The sequence below is a fragment of the Myotis brandtii genome, unplaced genomic scaffold (assembly GCF_000412655.1).
Source record: "Myotis brandtii unplaced genomic scaffold, ASM41265v1 scaffold8, whole genome shotgun sequence".
NCBI classification, from domain to species: domain Eukaryota; kingdom Metazoa; phylum Chordata; class Mammalia; order Chiroptera; family Vespertilionidae; genus Myotis; species Myotis brandtii.
In genome coordinates this window covers 8,802,562-8,822,957 of record NW_005371219.1, presented here as the reverse complement: position 1 = coordinate 8,822,957, position 20,396 = coordinate 8,802,562, and the positions used below count along the sequence as shown (strand labels likewise).

At 45.2% G+C, this 20,396-nt stretch overlaps 1 protein-coding gene across 1 annotated transcript in view; it reads left to right on the top strand.

Annotated features, from left to right (window-relative positions):
- SOBP (sine oculis binding protein homolog) overlaps positions 1-20,396 on the top strand; it is a 161,413-nt gene that overhangs the window by 76,066 nt on the left and 64,951 nt on the right. The window contains exon 5 of the mRNA XM_005883825.2: positions 17,200-17,295. Within this exon, the coding sequence (XP_005883887.1) occupies positions 17,200-17,295 (96 nt within the window). The remainder of the gene's footprint in view (positions 1-17,199; positions 17,296-20,396) is intronic.

The following is a 20,396-nucleotide window of genomic DNA, read 5'->3' as shown; positions in this document are numbered from 1 at the left end:
AGTCTGAATTAATTAGTTTATCTTTTTTGCAACAGACCATGTCATGGGTTGCTGGACACCTAATCTAGTGGCTGCCTTTGGGTCGTGCGCATATTTTTGGTCCAGCCAGCTAAGGCTGGGTCACATGGTACAAAACATGGCACACAGCTCCTCAGAAGGGGATGTGGTGGGAAGACACCTTGATTGCTGTCTCGGGTCCACTGTCCAACATTCATTGAGTATTCACCTGTGTCAAGTACTGTGCTAGGTATCAAGGGAGATCATTCATTTCCTAGTTATGTAGTAAAGAGGGAAGGGCCACAACTAGAAGCAGATAAGATACTAGTATATCAGGGAGCACATGGGAAGATGGTAGAAATGTAGGCTTGATACTCCATAACCAAAACCCAGAACACACTTTCTTCCTCTTCAGTCTTGCTCCTTGAGTATGACTGTGAAAGATGGATAGGCCCTTAGAAATGAATAAAATTCCAATTAAAAGCCTACATCCAGGGCTCAGCTAAAATCCCATTTCCTCCTGACTACTCCAGCCCAAGAGGATACCCCTTCCTCACTGCCTTGCCTAGCAAGGCCCACATTTCAATAAGAATCTGCCACTATTTTTTCCCCTCCCTTAATGAGTACAATTAGGCAGGAAACTCCTTAAGAGAAGGGACCAGATCTTAAGCGCCTCTTCCCCATAAATCCCATGGTTGACATTCTGTGAGTTGAGGTGAAATGACGTCAGAATGCTGGAATGGGTTCCTAGGAGGAGCTTTGGTCAATGACTGAATATACTATGTATTAAATGCAGTCCAATCCCAAACTTGGTTAGTAAAATTTTGATGATACAAAACAAAATAGCAGTACTTGAAAAGCCCAGGAATATAGACTTTGAGGGTTAATTTCTTGATTGAGTAAGGACATGGTGTAGAAAGTAGTTGCTCATAGAAGGGTGAGTTGTGATGCTGAAGGTGGGAGGCCTGGCCCACCAGGGAGGCACCAAAGACTCTGCCAGGAGTGGGTGTGTGGAAGGAGGGGCAGTACTTCCATTCATCTGGCTAGTTCCCTCATGACCTTGTGAAGAGGTCCATTTTAAGAGCTTGGGGCTGTATCCAAGTATGTAATAGTCCTTTCCCTTCAGTTCATATCTACTGTTCAGAACTCTCCATCGAAGAATTTCAGATATAGCAACACTAATTATCACACATTGATCTTCATAGATAGAGTTAGATGGCAAGACTCATTTCCAGTTACTGACTTTACTATAGTTTCTGTGTATCTCAACCCATTTTTTTAAAAAGAAGGCAGCCGTAAACACAAAACAAAGAATAAAGCCGAACAGTGGGAAGTGTGGCAGGTTCGCCTGTGGAGTTCATATAAAACACAATCTTTTAAATATGTATTTCATTGTTTCTAGCAACTTGACAAACTAAAACCATATTGAAAACGAACATGTGATGAAATGAGCCGGAGCATGCCTCGGGCAACTCAACGCTTCCGCCATTGTGGGGTTAACTTCCCCCACTCCCAGCATTTGTGAGAGGGTGAGTCTAAATAACATGGAAACGAAATCATGAATTCCACACACAGAATAAATGAGGAAAGGAGCCACACACGCTTCAGCATTATTAAGCTTGCTGCTCCTCCCCAACCTCTGATGTTGCACAGACGAAAGGTCAGGAGGGGAGAGATGTGTCCTTGAATGAGAAGGAGCTGCCAGCAGATGGTGGGGACAATATGAGGCATCACTCCGGGCTCCCTCTGCTCTTTTCCTTTTGTATCCTAAGCAACCAGCATCCTGCCCTATTATGACCCCACATTATAATTTTTCTATACATTTGATTGGATCACCTGGCTACATCGCAGTTGCTTCATTGTGACACAGGAGGCATTGCCCTTCTCAGCAGGCTGAAAAGGAGCGATAGAGACCTTCATGCATTGACCCCTATTAAAAATTGTCTTCATTTATTAAAGAAATCTTTACATTCTCATGCTTTTCCCCCCACTCACATACAAGACTAGTAGAAAAGAAAGGCATGTCTCTGAAGCGAGAAAGGATTTTTATATCAGTCTCCTTCATTAGGGGCCAGTTGCTTTAAAAGTCATTCCTTTATCTGAGGGTCAGGCAAAGGTGGAAGGCCAGAACAATCTGCCCCTTTGCCACTTTTATATCCCAAATATACAGGGAGTTCAGAACCCCATGCAGTATCAGAGTTTGCTCTTAGAAACCCTTAGGAAGTGAAAGTGATAGCAGTGACCTGCTACGGGCAACGGCATCCCATCGCAGGATGGTGGGCTGACGACCTCAAAACAAAACAGGAGGACAAAAATAGCCATTTCATCGCTCCCCCTACCAAGGTAAATCTGAGAAATTTCACTGAAAAATTTTCCATATCGATGTTCAGTGTTCCCCACAATACAGCAGCCGTGGATACCGGCAGAGGTTCCCAGAGAGCCCTGTGTGTGAGGGAGGGAAGCCCCCTCACTGGGCCTGAAAGCGCAGGATGAAGGGGCACGAAATAAACTCGGGCTGTGGGTCCCCACCTCGCAGAGCTGCCTTTGTTGCAATGAGTGTGAAGCACATGCCTTAACTTTTCGTTACTTTGGCTTTTTGGCGAGTGTCACATCTTATAAGTCACAGTCTAGCTTCTCCTGTCCGTATCTTGACTGCACAGAAGGTTTCCCAATTTGCAAGCATTTGCAGCACGGCTGGGCCTGGAGATAAAACAGAATGTGTATGTAGTACAGTATGCATTCAACTGATGCACGAGATTCTTCCCACCATATGTGCAAAGTAGTGTGCTTTTCACTCGAGACGCCCCTGCCAAAACTGCCAGGAGCACATGAATAAGTGCAGGAACCTCGCTCCCAACACCAGGCCCCGCCCCTCCTTAGAAGGAGGTCCTTGCTTTTAGCAGCCGCCTGCATGGTTGCCCCCGCTTTTAGCTCATTTGTCACAACGTTTTCCACTCACCTTTACACTGCCCTAACCTCATCCTTCTCCTCAGCCCTGCCCGGGGTGCCAGCCATCGCTGAGGTCAGCGTGGAGTTCAGGTTGCCCTTCCCGTAGGAGAGGAGAGGGGGTAATTAGCACTTATGCTAATGAGGATGACAAGACTGTGGTTAAAAACTCATCAGTTACATTAATGACAGGAGCCAAACCAGCTGATGTTTTTTTCCTTCCCCTTAAATGTTTATTGTCCTTCAGCTCATGCAAAGCATAGCCTGCCAAGCCTTTTTACTGGAAAGTAACATTGGTCTGGTCTTTGTAGATAAATCTTCCAGGGGAACATCTTTCAGGATAAGAAAAAAGAAGTGAGTGACATAGAGGAATTGTATTTTTCACTCACCTCTTGGAATCTGTCTTGAATCTCCTTGTATCCTTTAGCCTATATAACCCACCCAGAGATTTTTTGAGTGTTGTTTTTTTTTACTTTGATGTTTGCTGCCTAGAATTTGAATCATCACCTCCTTTGGCTTTACTGAAGATTTAGTATTTGTTTGAAAGCATACAGTATTTCTGACCAAAAGATATCAGTGGACACATAGCTCAGACTCTTTTCTTGAGCTAGGTTATTGGTGTTAGGGCATTTACAACCATTCTCATTCAACCAAGTATGGGTAACAAGCAGTAGCCCCACTCCACAGATGGGAAACAGAGTCACAGGCAGTAACTTCCTTTCATCTGTCCTTCAACTTTTCAGCCACCTATCTGGGAGGTAGGGCTCCTCTACCCACGAGCCCTGCAACAGGGTATGTCCCATGGACAAGAGCGGTTGGTCTGTTTTTGATGAAGGACACCTATGTGTAATAACAGTGCTATTAGAATCCATCTGTTGCAAATAAGTAATTATCTCAACTCTCTGCGTGGACCTCATTTCTATCAACTATATCTGCAACACAGATAAGTGCACTGTGTGGCTCTGTGAGCTACCCCACCTCTCCTGCCCTGTAGACCCGGGGAATTCTTTGCCTATGAGGGTACCCTGGGCATAGCAGTGCTCTGGGGTTTCAGTATTGTCCTTTGTCACTGTGGGTGTGATGGAAGGAGATGTCCACCACAGGGGAAAGAACAGGCTGAAGTAGACACTGTTCATGTGGACATCTGAGTGGGAAGGGAGACAGCTGGGCTAGCGGGTGCTCAACGAGAGGTGGGAGTGACGTGTTCTGGAAAGATCCAGGACAGGAGATGGTAAGAAGGTTGAGTTGCCCGGGAAATATGACAGACCATCACGCTGGCCCTGATGGAATCTTCATTCCAGAGGAGAATACTCCTGCATTTGAGCAAATTCACTGTAGAGCAGGACTGGCTCCTGAGCCTTGGAGAGCACCCTTGGCCGGGCAGGGGCCTTCAGAGCCTCCCCTGGAAGCCCTGGCTTTGGATGCACATCGTCACTCTGCAGTGGTGGTGACAGTCACCCCAGAGCTCGGTTCTCACTCACTCGGTAATTGGTTATTTTCACGCAAACTGTGACTAAGGAACATGATTACACACCTGTCACCACATGATGGGAAAGAGAGCTGTCTGTGAGCCGAGGAACGGCGCGCTTTCACCCGGTCTCCGTGGAGTCTTCTCCATCAAAGATGTCATTTTTCATTTTTACCTCGAAACAAGACAGACATTACAGCTACGGCCTTGTCTGTATCATTTATAGGAATTGCCGCCACAGACGCTAATCTAAACTAATACGATGTTATTTTGATTATGCCGCTGTAGACCTCAGGTCCTAGAGCACAGGCGGGCGGGATGTAGTATGAAGAAGCACTTGTGGCACCTGTAGAGCAGCTTCTTTTTTTTTAAAAATATATTTTATTGATTTTTTACAGAGAGGAAGGGAGAGAGGTGGAGAGTTAGAAACATCGATGAGAGAGAAATATAGATCAGCTTCCTACTGCACACTCCCTACTGGGGCTGTGCCCGCAACCAAGGTACATGCCCTTGACCGGAATGGAACCTGGGACCCTTCAGTCCGCAGGCCGACGCTCCATCCACTGAGCCAAACCGGCCAGGGCAGTAGAGCAGCTTCTTGTGACAGAGCAAGGGGTGGGGAGGAATAGAGATGAAAACATTTCATACAGGGAGGACGATTTAAGATGAAATGAATCTTTAAAATAAAAGAAAGCTGTCTGTGAATGCACAGGTGACTGAGGGAGGGATTCTCATTTATGGAGAAGAGATTGCCCGGTGAGTCTGAGTCCTGAGGGGTGTGAAGGAGAGATGATGTGTCAGAAATGGGGATGAACACAATAAAAACAACAAAACTCAAAGGCAACAGTTTTGAGCTGCATTCTAAAACGAACAAGGACGTAATAGATGCTGCAACACTTCGTTGTTGTTGTTTTTTAAAGCCCTAGCCTTTCGAATAAAAATATAATATGCACTCATTTGCACATTTGCTGAAAATGGTGAGCCAAGTACAACACTAAATTGTTCAGAGATGCTTCCCCCTCCCCCACTTTTATCTGCTGTGCACCTGTCTGGTTCTGCTGTTCAGCTTGGGAAGAGCCTGGGTCATGGTGTGTGTGTGCCCAAGCCTTGCTGAGCACTTCAGTCAGCAAGCGATATGGGTGTCCTCTGTTACTCCATAAGAAACGAAGTTGACACGTGGTGAAGTTCGTAGCTGGAAAATAAAGAATAAAGGGAGATGTCATGAATGGTAATGAAAATACCAACAGTAAAACCTTGGCTAAGTTGCAGGGACCTCCGTGTCCGCACTTTCACATCCAACGATTCAACTGAGAATTGAAAATTTGGAGGGTAAGAGCTACGAAGTTGTTAATGTGTACTAGGTAGTGAACATGTGCAGACTTTCCTCTTGTCATTATTGCCTAAAAAATACAGAATAACAGCCATTTACATAACATGTACAGTATCAGATATTATAAGTAACCTAGAGCTGATCTAAAGCGCATGGGAGGATGTGTGTAGGTTATATGCAAACACCACGCTATTTTATATAAGGGACTTGAGCATCTGCAGGTTTTGGTATCTGCAGGGGGTCCTGGAACCCACAGGGACAATGAGCCATGACTTCTTTCTCTGCCTTCAAGCAATCTCTATGGTTCCTGTGGCTCACGGTCAGCCAAGCTGCTTCTGCTGACGGTGCCGCAGCAGAAGAGCCAGTGTGGGGTGGGGGTTGAGCCTGTGCCCGGTGTCACCACACGCGTGTTCAGAGCCCAGCTTTGCCATTCGTTCATAAGCTCTTTAGCTTTGGACAAGTTACTTAACTTCCCTACACTTCAGATTCCTTGCTGGCAAAATGGAGGCGGGAATGGTAGTACAGACCTGGAAGCACTTGGAAAGCTTTAATGAGTTGATGTCCCCCAAATGCTTAGCATGGTGCCCGGCACAGCACAGACTTCCATCTTAATGTTAATGTCAAGGGACTTCTATACTGAGTTCTCTTCCCTCTGGGTGACAGCTCTGTGAGACAGTCATTGAGTTGGAAGTTTCTGGAAGTGGCGATAGTCTCTCCAATCGGTGGCGATAGTCTCTCCAATCAGGTCCAGTCGTCTGTGGTCTGAGAACCTCCTTCCAGTGTGGTTCCCAGGTAGCTCGTAGCTAGAACTACACTGGGCAGTGAGATAGCAGGGTGCAGAGGAAACGGACCCCATTGGGAATTTTGGTAACCAGAAAGGCTGGGTGAGGGAGGCTATATGTCCACTGATATCTTTTGGTCAGAAACACTGCATGCTTTCAAACAAATATTAAATCTTCAGTAAAGCCAAAGGAGGTGATGATTCCAATTTGGAGCAAATAGGAAGGGCGGGGTACTCACTGTGCAGGGAAAAACCACACCTTGTTCCCAGTTACACTAAAAAGGGAGATGATGTGGAAACTCAGGTCACTTTTTGTCTTTCGTCAGCTGGGTTTCAATTCTTTAATATCTATACCTCCTGGAAATGTAATAATAATAATAGTTATAACCATGATAATAATGAGACAGAGGAGCAACTTTTAGATGAGGTTATCATCTAAAAATGGACCTTAAACCCATACTCAGCTGTTGGCTTCGACAGACTCTTCTCTCAACACCAAATTCTGCTTGAGCGATTATCCTCTATTTAAACATGCCACACTCCCACCTTTTATTACCTCCATTCATCATCTGCAGAATGGCTGGGATTTAAAATTAAGACTCCGGAGAGAGTCATTTGAGCAGAGGTTGTTATTTCTGACGCCCCTTTGCTGCTATCTTTGCACTTGGCTCCTCAGACAGGCTGATTGGTCCTGATTTTAGGCAATTTAGACTTTGTTCCTCGAAGCCCCTGTTAACAGGTCAGGTGCACATGGATTGTCATTGGAGCTGTCAGGAAGACCATCCTGTCCAGAGGCACATCCCCTCTCACCCAGGGTCAGGGAGAACAGATGTGTCTCCCTGTCTTTCTCCTTTGCCTGCTTCCTCTGGGATCAGTCACAGCCTCACTCCACGTGGGTCAGGACACTTGCGTGGACAGTGCACAGTAACAGTCAGGATTTTACTCCTAGCCCTAGTCTTTCTTCTTCATGTTCAGGCCAATTTTAGATCTTTACAGACATTGTACAATTCTCACTTCCATTTCTTACAGAAGAAATCATATCTTTAAGATAAATTGTATATGGGGCACCATTGTAGGATGTTGACTATAAAACTGTCCCAGGCCAGAGCAGTGACCCTCCTGTGGCATCCAGAGTGGAGGACTAGGGTGGCCGGTCGAAGGTGATATTAGTGACGGACAGCAAACTCAAGCTAAGCCAAGTGTACAGGTCAGAGGGCCCAAGGCAGGGCAAGAGTCAGGGTGAAAGTCCAGAGCTGGGGATGGTGTGGAAGTGGGCTCGAACTGGAGCTGGTGGGGAACCAGTGACAGGAGTGCAGGGGGATTACTGAGAGCACGTTGAGGCATCTGTATGCCCACTCTGTAGGTTGATGGGCACCCAGAGATGGGGTGGACGGAAGTTTAGTATATGAATCATCCAGAGAGAATGTAGGCAACACTGTTGTATCCAGGACCTGCTTATGGCATTTCTGTAGTTGCTGGTGGGAGTAAAGAAAGCTAAGTTGGGCAGAGTAGGGAACCTTTCTTAGAGATAACAATTGTGACATCATGAATCCTTTTCAATCCTTTGAAAAGGATTGCAGCTAATTCAGAATTTATAGTCCTTGACCTCAGAATTAGAAGCTAATTCAGGGACACCCCTTGTTTCAGTCTGTGACTCACAGCTGTCCATGTCCATCATCAGTGGGGTATGCCCTTTGAGTCATTTCTTCCATAAGTAGTGGTGTGAGTTGTGCACCGATTCGTGCACATCCTCTCCCATGTTCCAATGTCTGTCTCCCCTTTGCCAAGACCTGTAGGTGTATGATGTGGCAGGTCAGATGAAGGGTGACTGGGACACAGAGCAGGCTAACTTTCCCAGGAAGACTGTGACCCAAGTCTCAGTCACCTGATCAGGTTACATTACTGCTGCTCTGTCTCTGTTTCTAGGAGTGGAGGGTGTAGCGGTATTGGCCAGAGGCTGGTGAACTGGCCTCCAGATCTGCATGCCCCCACTGTCCAGCTAGGCAAGTCCACAGACTCAGTCCCACCAATTTGTCCAAGGGTCTCCACAGCTTCAATGAACGGAGTCATGTTAACCAAAGCCACAGTCCCCATTTATATACCAGAGAGCCAAGACTTGATGAGCTAAGACACATAGGCTTCCTTTATAGTCTGTACAGCATCATCTCTGGTATCAATAAAAATTATATAATATCGATAATGCTATTAGAAATTCACCAAGGACATTGTGATAAAGGATCTGAATTGCTGAGTGAGCTGTGTAGGCATGTCCTTCTGGAATTGATGGGCTCAGGTATCCGAGGGTTACTTCATAAGAATCAGGTTAAAGAGGCTGGTTTGTTTTATGAATTAATTTTATAAATTTTGAAGTACCATCTCCATTAGGCTGTGCTAGAGACCTACTGACTCATGCTCGCTCTGGCTTCTCTTTTCCTAGGTCCTTGCAGACCACCCTCCCCCCTTCAGTTATATTTGTCATTAAATACCTTCCTTTCTCCATTTCCTTGCTGTATTCACTCTTGGAATGCTAAAACCAAGGAATTATGAAAACCTCCCTTAATTAATAACACATTTTAAAATTAATGACATTAGTATTTTCAAGTTATTCCACATTTAATTTATATATCATTCTTACCACTAGCAGGGTTTAGAGTGAGGACTCTGGAGGCAGACAGCCCTAGTTTGAATCCTGGTTCCACTACTTTTTAGCTGTGTGACTTTGCATAAATTACACAGTCTCTCTCCTGAGGTCCAATTCCCTCATATACAAGTGGAAGCTAGTACCTACCTCATCAGTTTTGGTTTTGGTATATGTATGAGTGCGTGTTAAACGGGTTGATACATATACAGCATTTAGAACGGTGTCTGATGTATACATAGGAGCTGTGGGAATGTTAGCTGTTGCTCTGAATTCCTGAAAATATCCAGAGCAGCATCTTCATCTGGTTCTAGTGTGTTTCCTGTTCCCACGTGAGGCCAGGTTACTGGGGGAGACTTCCTGTGGGTAGTAAATTGCCTCCATGACATCTGCATCCTTCCCTAGCCTTGCAGATGGGTCCTTTCCTAGCCTTGCAGCCCCTGCCTGTTTCACATCATCTCTAATTTCTCAGGCCCATCACGAGGCCTGTGCACACTGACATGAGTCCAGTCCCTTCTGCCTCGTGATTTCAGGGAACAGGAACAAAAGGACCACCTGAAATGCCTAGATTAGGCCAATTATTTGAGCATTTTATAGGCGCCAGCCAGGAGCAAAGTGGAATCATCTGCATTTCCCTGCCTTTTGTTTCCCTCATGGGTCCCTGGGTAATAGATGCAAACGAAGAGTAAAAAAAGCAAAAGGCTAGCGGTGGACGGAGGCAGGAGGTGGGGGGAGGGGCGTAGTCAAGTAGCCTGGATAATCCACTGTGGATCAAGGGTCCTGGGATAATCAGGAGCTGCCTGGGATGCGACAGCTGTGTGCGTGGCTTTCACAGAGAAGAGAAAGGAACTGGGCTGTGTGCTCTGGCTGCTGGGCCTTACCTGTGGACCCTTTGAAAAAACACACAAAAAACAGTTCTTCCCAAACAAAGACACTCAGCTGACCTGACAAAGAGCAGTGCCAGATAAATCCAGAAGGGTCACCTGTCTAATAAAGGAGAAAATAGATTAGGAAAAATGAGAAGCAAACACAAGGATTTTCAGACCCGCTTAGCAACGGCTCTGATTATTCTAGACACAGCTGGAATGTGCCGGGACGAGCATGATGGATGTTAGTTCACAAGGTAGCTGTAATTCAGGCTGATGTGGAATCTGCTGCCGTAACTGTCATGCAGTCCATTAGGGCCCCTGAGTGAGGGCAGCCATTCATCAGGCCCAGATCAGCCTGCAGTCCCACAGGCTCGCAGCACCAGTGGCTCCGACCTGACATCGTTTAAGGAGATGCTCATGGAGGCTGTAAACATGATTCGATTCCCATTATCTTCATGTTGCATAGTTGTTGCCATTATTCTTTGAAGACACCAACTTGGATATTAAAAATTTATGATATATATAAAGGTTTGCAGGGAGTGAAAAAATAGCTGCAGCCAATCAGTCCTTGCCATCCATCAGAGATGTGTGAGCTGTCAGAGGAGCCTGAAGTGGTGTGGAGAGCCCCTCCGCCTGCTGGGTGAGGAGGATGGAGAAAGAACGTCACTGGTCAACAGCTTCTCCCTGGGTCCCCATGCAGAATGGACATTCAAATACATTTTGTTACGGAGTAAAACAGCACCACTGCAGGAATCCCATAGTCAGTCTTCAATGACGAGCTGATGAAAGGGTGGGCAAGGCCTCCCGATGCAAAGATTAGTAGGAACGTGAATTGAGCAGATGCCTGGGTCCACACATTCGTGTGTCTGGGTGCCTGGGGCACCTCCAGATTAGGGAACCTGATGCTGGGTGGGAGTCCTCTATCCAGGAGAAAGGCCTCTATCCACGCTGCGTGCACACACAGTGCCGCCATGAGCCCTGCAACTCTGTGATCTGTGCAGAGACCTGGATATTTGCATAGAAACAATTCATAATTAAGAAGTATTCATTGTAGAAGTAGGCAGTTCACAGGGGAGAGAAACAAAACACGTCTGAGCCCCCCTGGCTTCCAGAGGAGCAAAGGTTAAGGACTCCATTTAACACGTATTTACAGGATCGTTTGTTACACGGTGTGTTCCGCTGAGCATGGGGCCTCACCCATAATGCATGGTCTCTGCCCTCAAGCAGTGTCCAGTCTGGTAGGCAGATCAGACATGAGTCACACCCAGGATGAGTTACCCCAGGAGACCCAGACTGACTGGGACACTATTACCAGGTGAGAGACAGGGAGCAAGGCACCAGATGGGTTCATCTAGGAATGCACTTTTGGGGATGAGACAAAAAACAGAGGTTAGATTAACCTTTGGTAGGCAAAGGTCGGGTTAGGGGGAAGCAGAGGAGAGAAACACGTGGAACAAAAGGATTATAGGCCAATTATTGACTTGAGTACAATACCTGCAGTGAGGCTAAGACCCTTGGGTCTAACCAAGTGGGAAGGACAGGTGTTGGGCAGAAGCGCATGGGATAGTCAGTGCAGGTCCAGCTGTGAGGCAGGTGTGATCAGAGAGCCCTGGCAGAGACCCGCTGAGACTCAGGTATGAAAACAACTCCTGAGGTTCAGGGGGGCAGAACACTTACTTTTGGGGACTGGAGTGCAAGGCAGAATGTCTATTTGCCAGGGTTAAAGGATAGGAACCCTTTCATTCATTCACTCATCATTTATGGGGCCCTTATGATATGTCAGGAACTAGATGAGGCTCTAGAGACTTGCAGCTGAGTAGAACACAGTTTCTGCACTCACGGACCTCACAGGTTCCTGGGGAAGGCAAACATAGATGGTCCTAAGACAGTGTGATGGGTGGAATGGTTATAGACAGGGACAGGGGCACAGGAGGAAGGGGTCTTGAATGACTTCCTAAAGGCGCTGCAGTCGGAACTAAGGCTTAAAGGATGCATACGAATTTTCCAGAAGCGAGGAAGAGAGGTGGAATCTGGTTTTACCCTCAGAAAATGAGATAAAGTACAGGAACTCAGTTGAAGTGACAGGAACTCAGGGACATTAGTCATGAGGAGTTGGGCCACCAAGATGAGAATAACTGGGCAGTGACTCACGTGGGCACAGAGCTACTCTGTAGACCTCCGTATGTTATTCCAGCCCAGGGAGCTTCATTGAGGGGCAGAGAAAATGGGCTGACCTATGTCACATTCACAACACACTGAAAGGCCGCACCTGACAGCTGCTGTGTAGCCCTCTCTGAGCCTCCTCAAGAGAATGTGCGTAGGCATGTGACAAGGGAAGGATAGGCCAGACATGGGATATCATAACATGAAATTCTAAGAGTTTTCAGACGTGGTATTCCCCCTGCTTTTATCTTGAATTTTGAAAAAGAAATTCTATTGCTTCTGGTTCAAACAGTTATTTGTAAAGTGTAACATCCCCCCTTCCCCACAACTAGTCATCTCTAAACTTATTCCTGCAACATTGAGATGCACTATTTTTGATGCTCCCAAGTCTGGGAGCGACACCACATGTGTGAGCCGCCATGAGCCGCATCTGCTGCAGCCTTGGAAGGCTGAGCCTGGAGGCTCTGCAGAGCTCGCCCAGCTCTCCTTCCAGCCAGAACCTTTCCTTGTTTCCAAAAGAAATTCTGGAATCACGACGACACAGAGGTGCAAACGCCTGTTCACTGCAGGGAGGTGGGAACTCTGAAGCCTGATGACCTTTAGACTTAAATGGCAATGGTGTTCACCTTTTCCCTGAGTCAGAAACATCTCACTTTTCTGGGGTGGGTGGGTGGAGCTGTGTCTAGAAGGTCCCGCATTGTCCAGAGGAGTCTTCCAGAAGAGAAAGAATGTTGCTCTTGCTGGAATATGCACATGGCACCCAGACTTTGGCCCAAGGAAGAAGTAGTTTCTTTGAAAGAGCACTAAAGATTGTTGTGGGGAAGAGTCAAAATAAAAAAGTGAATTAGTGATGATTCACAGGGAAAGAGGGGTGAAGACAAAGTTTGTTTAGGCAGGGGTTTTTGAAGTAGAGAGGCAATTAGTCTAAGTTGCTCACATAACCTAGTATTTATTCAAATGCTAGGCACTGCATGAGAATGGATGAATGGCTATCAGCAAGATGGGGAAATCTCCTTGCAGTTTAATTGAAGACTTTTAATTTTTATTTCTATTTGATGGCAGAAGTAAAGGTGTCTTAGGATAATAGATCAAAAATGCACCTTTGGTCTGACAATCACATTTGTAGTCAAACGTAAAACAATAGTTTCCCATTTGCTTTTCCCCATGGTGGGCATACATGCCCTAACATGTTAGGATAAGACTGTTGAGAATACGACACATGGAGAGAGTTAGTTCATTATGATGTAGCTGGACATTTCTTATGTCAGAATGGGTCATTCCAGAACCAAGTCAGACATCAACACAGGTCTCCTGGCCCCAGTAGATCCCAAGAGCTGGGAGTAGGGTAGTCTGCCTGAGATAGGCAATTAGAGAAGGCATCATCCATAGAGAGTTTAAGAACACTAATAAGACCAGATGAACGTCGGCCTGCTTTATATTATTACCATGACCGGTGATTCTGAGCATCTTCAGGGCTCAAACACCCCTCCCTGAAGGGGTCATCAGCTCTCTCTGCCCTCCCCCAACCTGGCAGATATGCTGTTGTCTGCCAGCCCAAATGGGGCAGATGTAGAAGAAGGCCCTGGCTTCCCTGTAGAAGAGGTTCTAAAATGATTTGACATGGAGGGTAAGGAAGTTCCCTCAGATTTTGTCTACCATTGTCACCAAGTTGCTGCTGTGGAATGATGATGGAACCCACACCTGCAGAGCACTTACTGCGTACCCGGCTGTGGCTCCACCATCCTCCCCTCGGGGAGCTCCCAGTCTAGTGAGAGAGGCAAAAATCCCACCACCCAGCGGCAGGGTGCGCCTGTGCCTATTCCAAGAGAGGGCAGAGTGGAGATATGGACTTGGTTCGAGAGGCCCAGGAAGGCCTCTTAGAAGTGTCTAGTAGTTCTTCTAAGACTATTTGTTACACCAGAAACTAAAGATAATTTTTTTGCCCACAAATAGCTAGTCAAGTCATTTCTTGAATCTTTAGGGTGAGACCCACCTCAGGGGCCACATCCTTTCTCCTCCTAGTGTTGTGAGCAGGTCACTCCGATGTGGTTAGAGAATGTTCTGAAAACTCTGCCAAGAGCCTCCTCCTGATACCAGTCGGCACTCTCCTTAGATCAGGGGTTCTCAGCCCCGCTTGAACATTACCATCACCTGAGAGCTTTTTATTAAAACAAAACAAAACAAAACAAAACAAAACACCCCACAAAAACACTCTGGGCCAATTACTAAATCAGAATCTTGGAAAGGTGAGGGGAGGTCAGGGACCAACATGTTAGCAAAAACAATCAGCCCAGATGATTCTAACATGCAGCCAGTATAGAGAACTACTGCCATACACACATGAGGTTAGTTTAATTTAGTCAGGTAAGCATAATAGAAAAATTTACCTTAAAAATCTTCAGCATGCAGAGGGAGCCACTTTGGAGACAGGTGTGTGAGTGTGCGTGCACACACCCACGTGGGGTGGTCGTGCCGGTCTCCCTGCACGCTGTGCGCTTTCCGTCTCTGGCACGCGGTGGAAACACGGCCAGTGGCGCTCCCTGGACCCGGAATCAGGTTGATTGTCAGAGGCAGACCATGCCCAGGGCCCTGGGAGTTTGCTGCAGAGGCAGGTACATGCCTCAATAAAGAAGCAAGTTTCTGGCTTTCTGTCTTCACTTCCAACCACCCCACACCCCCTCTCCCGTTTCTTGCACTTGCTGCTTTGCTTAACCTCCTAAATTAAGAGGCTTAATGTGAAATCCGTAGCCTTTTTGAGGAAGCACATTCAAGCCTTAGATTTGTTTTCTTCCTTTAAAAAACATAAAAAGCCCTGTGAGCACCTTACATATAAGTGGAATGAACGTATTTTCCCCACTAATGTTGAAAATATCCCCAGGCATCTGGTGTGTATGAATGTGTATAGAGAGTACATGCATAATAAACATATCCCACCTTATGAATATTTATACACAAGATACATATATATTGAGTGTAGACATACATATGTAAATAGTAGCCCTTGTAAACTATCTGCAAAGTGTGTTTCCAAGCATATGTATTCCAGTGTATCAGGAATATAATAAACCTCCCACCAAGCTTAGCATATTTTGAGGTGGCATTTTCTACAGAGTTGTTTATGGTAGGGTCTAGTTACCATCCTTGTATGGGTTTTTCCCATCACCTAGATGTTTGTTAAGTACTGACTAAAAATAAGGCACCGGGCATGGCAGAGTAAGAGAGATAAGAAAGATGTCCCTACCTCCGAAAGGCCTGTGCCTCACAGAGTGGCTTCAATTTCAGCTACGAAGAATCTGACATTGTCCTGCCCGCCAGCACTTTACTACCTTCTTACACCTGCCTTTCTGTATACTCCACATTAACACAGGCCCCCTTTAAGGCTGTGTGAAATCCTCATGGAGCTGCAGACTAGCACTGATGCAGTGAGAAGAAACATCGCTGGTTTCTCTGTCACATGTAGTTCAATCTTTTAACTGTGTTTTTATTTTACTCTGATTGGGTGGTGGTGGTGGTGGTGGTGGTGGTGGGGGTACCATACAGAGGCACTAAATCCCAGCGATATTGATCAATCTCAAAAATGAAACCAAAACAGAGCCATCTCTCCCCCTCACAAACTTCTCAAAACCCACATACTACCGCCTATGACATTCCACTTCCAAATTGAATCCAGTTCCCACCCTGCCATAAGTAGCAGCAGCCTTTATTGAAAACAAGCTATCCATTCTCGATCGCACCCAGCACGGATCCCTTTCTAGAAGGACAGTCCCCGTCCAGCCGAAGCGCTCTGAGTGACACGTGTCAGCGGGAAGATCTCACTCCATTAGGGGAGAAACAGCCCGTGGGCGCTGTCACCGCTGTGCCTCAGACGTGCGCTCATTGTTTCCTCCGCCTCAATCCATACATCACAACAGGTAGTTCTCAGCTGCTCCCCTGGTGCCAGACATACATTTTATCTAAAGAGACAGCAGACAGAACTACCTGCTGCTTCCTGTGCAGCTCTCCCTGTGTTTCTCTCCTCTTTTCTACTTCGCTTGGGCTTTTAAAAACCAGCTGGCAGGGAGCCAGGAGCTCATCATTTTAATGCAGTGCAAAATGGAATATGCATAATTATATGCAAGCCATATGTGAGGGAGACAGCTCAGCTGTGAATTTCAGGAGGCCAGGAAGGAGCGAGCAGTTAGGGCTACGATGAGATGAGAGCAGAGCCGAGTGCAAGTGTCACCCAAATGAGTGATTTAATGAGTGTGCTGCAGACACGCCTCCGTTCACCTACCTCTCCCTTCTCTCCAACTCCAAACCAGCAACCGGTGGAGATTAGAAAGAGAAGACTGTATGCAAGCGGTATTGCTGATGGGTTCTGTTCATGTCTCCATTTACACTTCAGCTTTCTTAATTAACAGCGTAGATCAAAATAACCAGTAACTTTTAATGCAGCTTCTTAATTAAATCTATTTTTTACTGCATTTGATTGAAGAATCATTGTTCTTACGAGATCATTGCTCCTTTCGGATTTTTATTTAAAAATCGAGGGGAATCAGTTTATCTCTAATAGTATTACAATGCAAAATATAACTATGCAAATTGCTTTTCTTATGGCCTTGCTATCAGAATTTTTTAAAAGTGCATTATCTAGAGATTGCTTAAGCATGCCAAAAAGTTTAAACACATATGTATGTCAGATAATCCTAAATGTACAACCAAAGTCACCGAAAGACTACAGTGGTGGCAATTTCCAACAAAATGATTTACTGTTGGTTTGCTTAATATTTAAAAATGTTAAATATTGCACCACAAGGAATTTGCATGTTCAAACTAAACTATGTGAAGAAAAATAAATCCCAAATTTTGATATCTAAAAGGCATACTGCGTGTTTAAACAAACTTCTTAATGATGTTGTTATTTCTGGATTCCCGTTTGTTTAATGATCTGAGCTGTTATGCTTTTAGCTTTTTTTTTTTCTTCCATTATTTGTAAGTCCCTAAATAGGCCATTATATTTCCCTTCAGGCTAGAGATGAAGATGGACATGCTGAAAATTTCCCCCAGCAGCACTATGCTAAGGAAACTCCAAGGCTTGCCTTCAAGAATAACTGCGAACTACTTGTAAGAATAATATACTTACAACAAGTCTAGAATGTTACTTTAGCACAGTGAAAACAGTTTTTGAAAGGGTTTGTTCATTATTACATAATTTATGAAGTATTATAGTTTTTTCTGTATAGAGTTCTAAATGCTAATTCTGATATCACTGAATATTAATTATAAGATCTCAAGTTGTTTGCAAATCTTTTATATCTGATTATAGAGCTTGGATGGCCCTGTCTTTATTAGCTTGTTTTGTATAGTAGTTTATAAGCAGCCGTTTGGAGAATGGCTAGTAAAGTTAAAAATATAGAGAAATGCAGTTGATACATGGAGCTTGGAAAAAAAACAGTCCCACCCCCACCCTCCTCCTACTTCCTAATTGTGCACTATTTTAGGAGACGACGTGGTAATATTTTGTTCTGCTAGGAAAGATAGCAGGGTTGACATGCAGTACTCCCTTTAGCATTCAAGTATTCCTACAGCCTCTTGCCAAACTCAGTCAGGCACTTTCGTCTCTCCTAAGTAGAAGTCAAAGCAGCGACAGGATGCGGGGATGTTTACAAGTCGTGAGAGAGAGGATATCAGCTGTGACAGGGACTCCGTTCCAACGCAGGGTTAATTTGCTGTTCATTTTAGCATTTACAGCGAGACAAGATGAAAAGCAAGCAGGAATGCCTATTATATTTCTATTAAATGAATCTGTTGGGACCTAATATTCTTGATTAGCTTTTGAAAATGAGTACTCTGCAATGCATTTTCTGTTTACCTAAAGTAAACAGAGAATGAATTGTCATTTATTTAGAGATTCACATACTGCTTTGGAAAATGAAGCTTTATGAGGGATCGAGCTATGTTGTCCCTAAATGTTCTTTTCTTTTCAATTGCATTAAAGCAAAACATTTGCTCCCACTAAATGCAAACGCTGAAAGAGAATGAGGATGTCCAGTTGTTACACTTCGAAGTAGTCTCATTTCTGTGTAGTTTTTTGGCAGAACACAGTGCTGCCCTGCCAGGTCTCAGCATTAGGAAATCCCACATGTAACAGTGTTTGGACTTAGCTCTGATACCAAGTATTCATTAAAAACAAAGTGTCCAAAGAGCAGGAGAAGAGAGAAAAATACAGTTTTTACCCAGTCCAGCCGCAGTAGTTAGATGTTGACAGCAAGAAACTCCTTTCCCAGCCCCACCGTCTGCGCGGTTACAATAGCACCACTCATTCTCTGCGTGGAGTCCCTTGACCAGCCAATCCGCAGGCAAATTTGCTGCTTGTAAATGCAGTTTTTCCCCTGAAAATGGAGCTACCTTGTATTTTATCTTAGGGCTCTTAAGCTTCCAGGCCTGCTAGCATTACCTCTTTGGGGGAAACCCTTTACATTCGGTTCCGTTTTAATGTTATCCAGCAGGAAACCAGAGGGGCCATGTAGGCTATGTTTTGGTATCAGAATGCTTTTGGGAGTCACTTACTACTTTTTGGATAAATTGTTACAAGTGCTATGCCCTATTTGGTTTTTTTCTTTTTTATTTACTAGAAAAATTAATGTGCCCGAGTCTTGGTTGTGGTCATTGTATACTAGAGGAAAAGTAAAACGTACATGTGAAGTGTTCTTCAGCTATCTTTAGAGAAAATATACGTTTAGTCCTTGCTGTGCTTAAGCACAACATTGTGTTGGCAGTAGTTTTGAGAGGTTGGTACAATCTTAGTTCTTCTAAGCCACTGTTAGAAATGTGTTATTTTTGGTCAGCATATGATAAAAGAAAAAGGAGAAGAAAGAGAGAAAAAAAACAAAACAAGTAAGCTTATGTTCTCCAAGGAGAAATCAATTTTTTTTCAGCTGCAAGAGAAGCAATGGTTTTTGGCTGGTTATGAAGCCCTTAGAAGCTTTGCTTCTATATGAAAGAGACCTGTTCATTATTAAGAAAGAAATAGGAAGTCCTTGGAGTTTTCTTAGTGCAGCTCAGAGCAAATTTGTAAAGAATTCATGAGAGGAGATTGCAGGCTCGCTCCAAAGTGCTTTCTTAGCTTAAGGCTGGTTCTACCATCGTGCATGGTTCCCGGCAGTAAGAGCAGTGGGCAATTTACAAAGTGGGGGAGCCCTGGGGGTGCCCATGGCTCTTGGGAGAAAGCATTGAGGGCACAGGTTACTCCTAGGCTCCCAGGCGATCAGGAGCTCATGGCTGGAAGACTAACCCTCTGGGCCACAGGTGTTGACAGAAAGTGCCCTGGCCAGGTAGCCTCAGACTCTGTTATTGACTCTTGATTGTCTCTGACCTCCACCCACACCCCCAGCCTCTGCTTCTCGGAAGGGAGGGGAATATGAAGGAACCCAAACAAAAGCAGAATAAAATCAAATGCTGGGACATACAAGTATGTGCCATCAGCAGGCACCGACAAAGAAAGCACTGGCTGGTAGGAAAGTCTGCTCTGCAGCTGTAGATTTCCTGTAGGGCATTGATATTCCTGTTTAAATCCCAAACTGTGATATGTGCCCTCACACTTAATGTCTGGCACGGATGACTGTTTAGTCCGGTGGCCAAGGCTCTCTGTTGCTTTTTATTAATTTTGAAAATACAAGGCTGTCAAGGTGAATGACATCAGATAAAACTCGAGTACTGAATTCAGGGTGGCCCCGTCTTCCTCCTCATAGATAGGTGTACACACACACACACACCCATACACACACACCCATACACACACACACACACCAGGGTATTTTGCTGGCATATCTAAATTTATGACCAAGGCAAATAACTTTCAATAAAAGAAACTGTAAGAAATTCACCTCACATTAACATCACAGCAACATGGGAGCCCAGAAGAGGAAATATTTAGAGCCAAGCACGGGTGACTAGCCTTTGCCCCAAATTTCAACACCAATGTTGGTCCCTTTACCATTATTGCCGCATTCTTTTGGGACTAGTGGGCCTTCTCATTTCCTCGATGGAAATGCTCATATCGATGGTGGGAGGTGGATTAAGAGCTAGAGAGGAGGACCTTAATCATATATGAGCTCACAACCTTCTCATCAGCCGGTACTTTCTCAGTCCCTGAGAGCCAGCTGGGAGTAAGACCTTGCAGAGTTACAACATTAGCAGGGTCCTTGGAGGGAGAGGACCTGTAA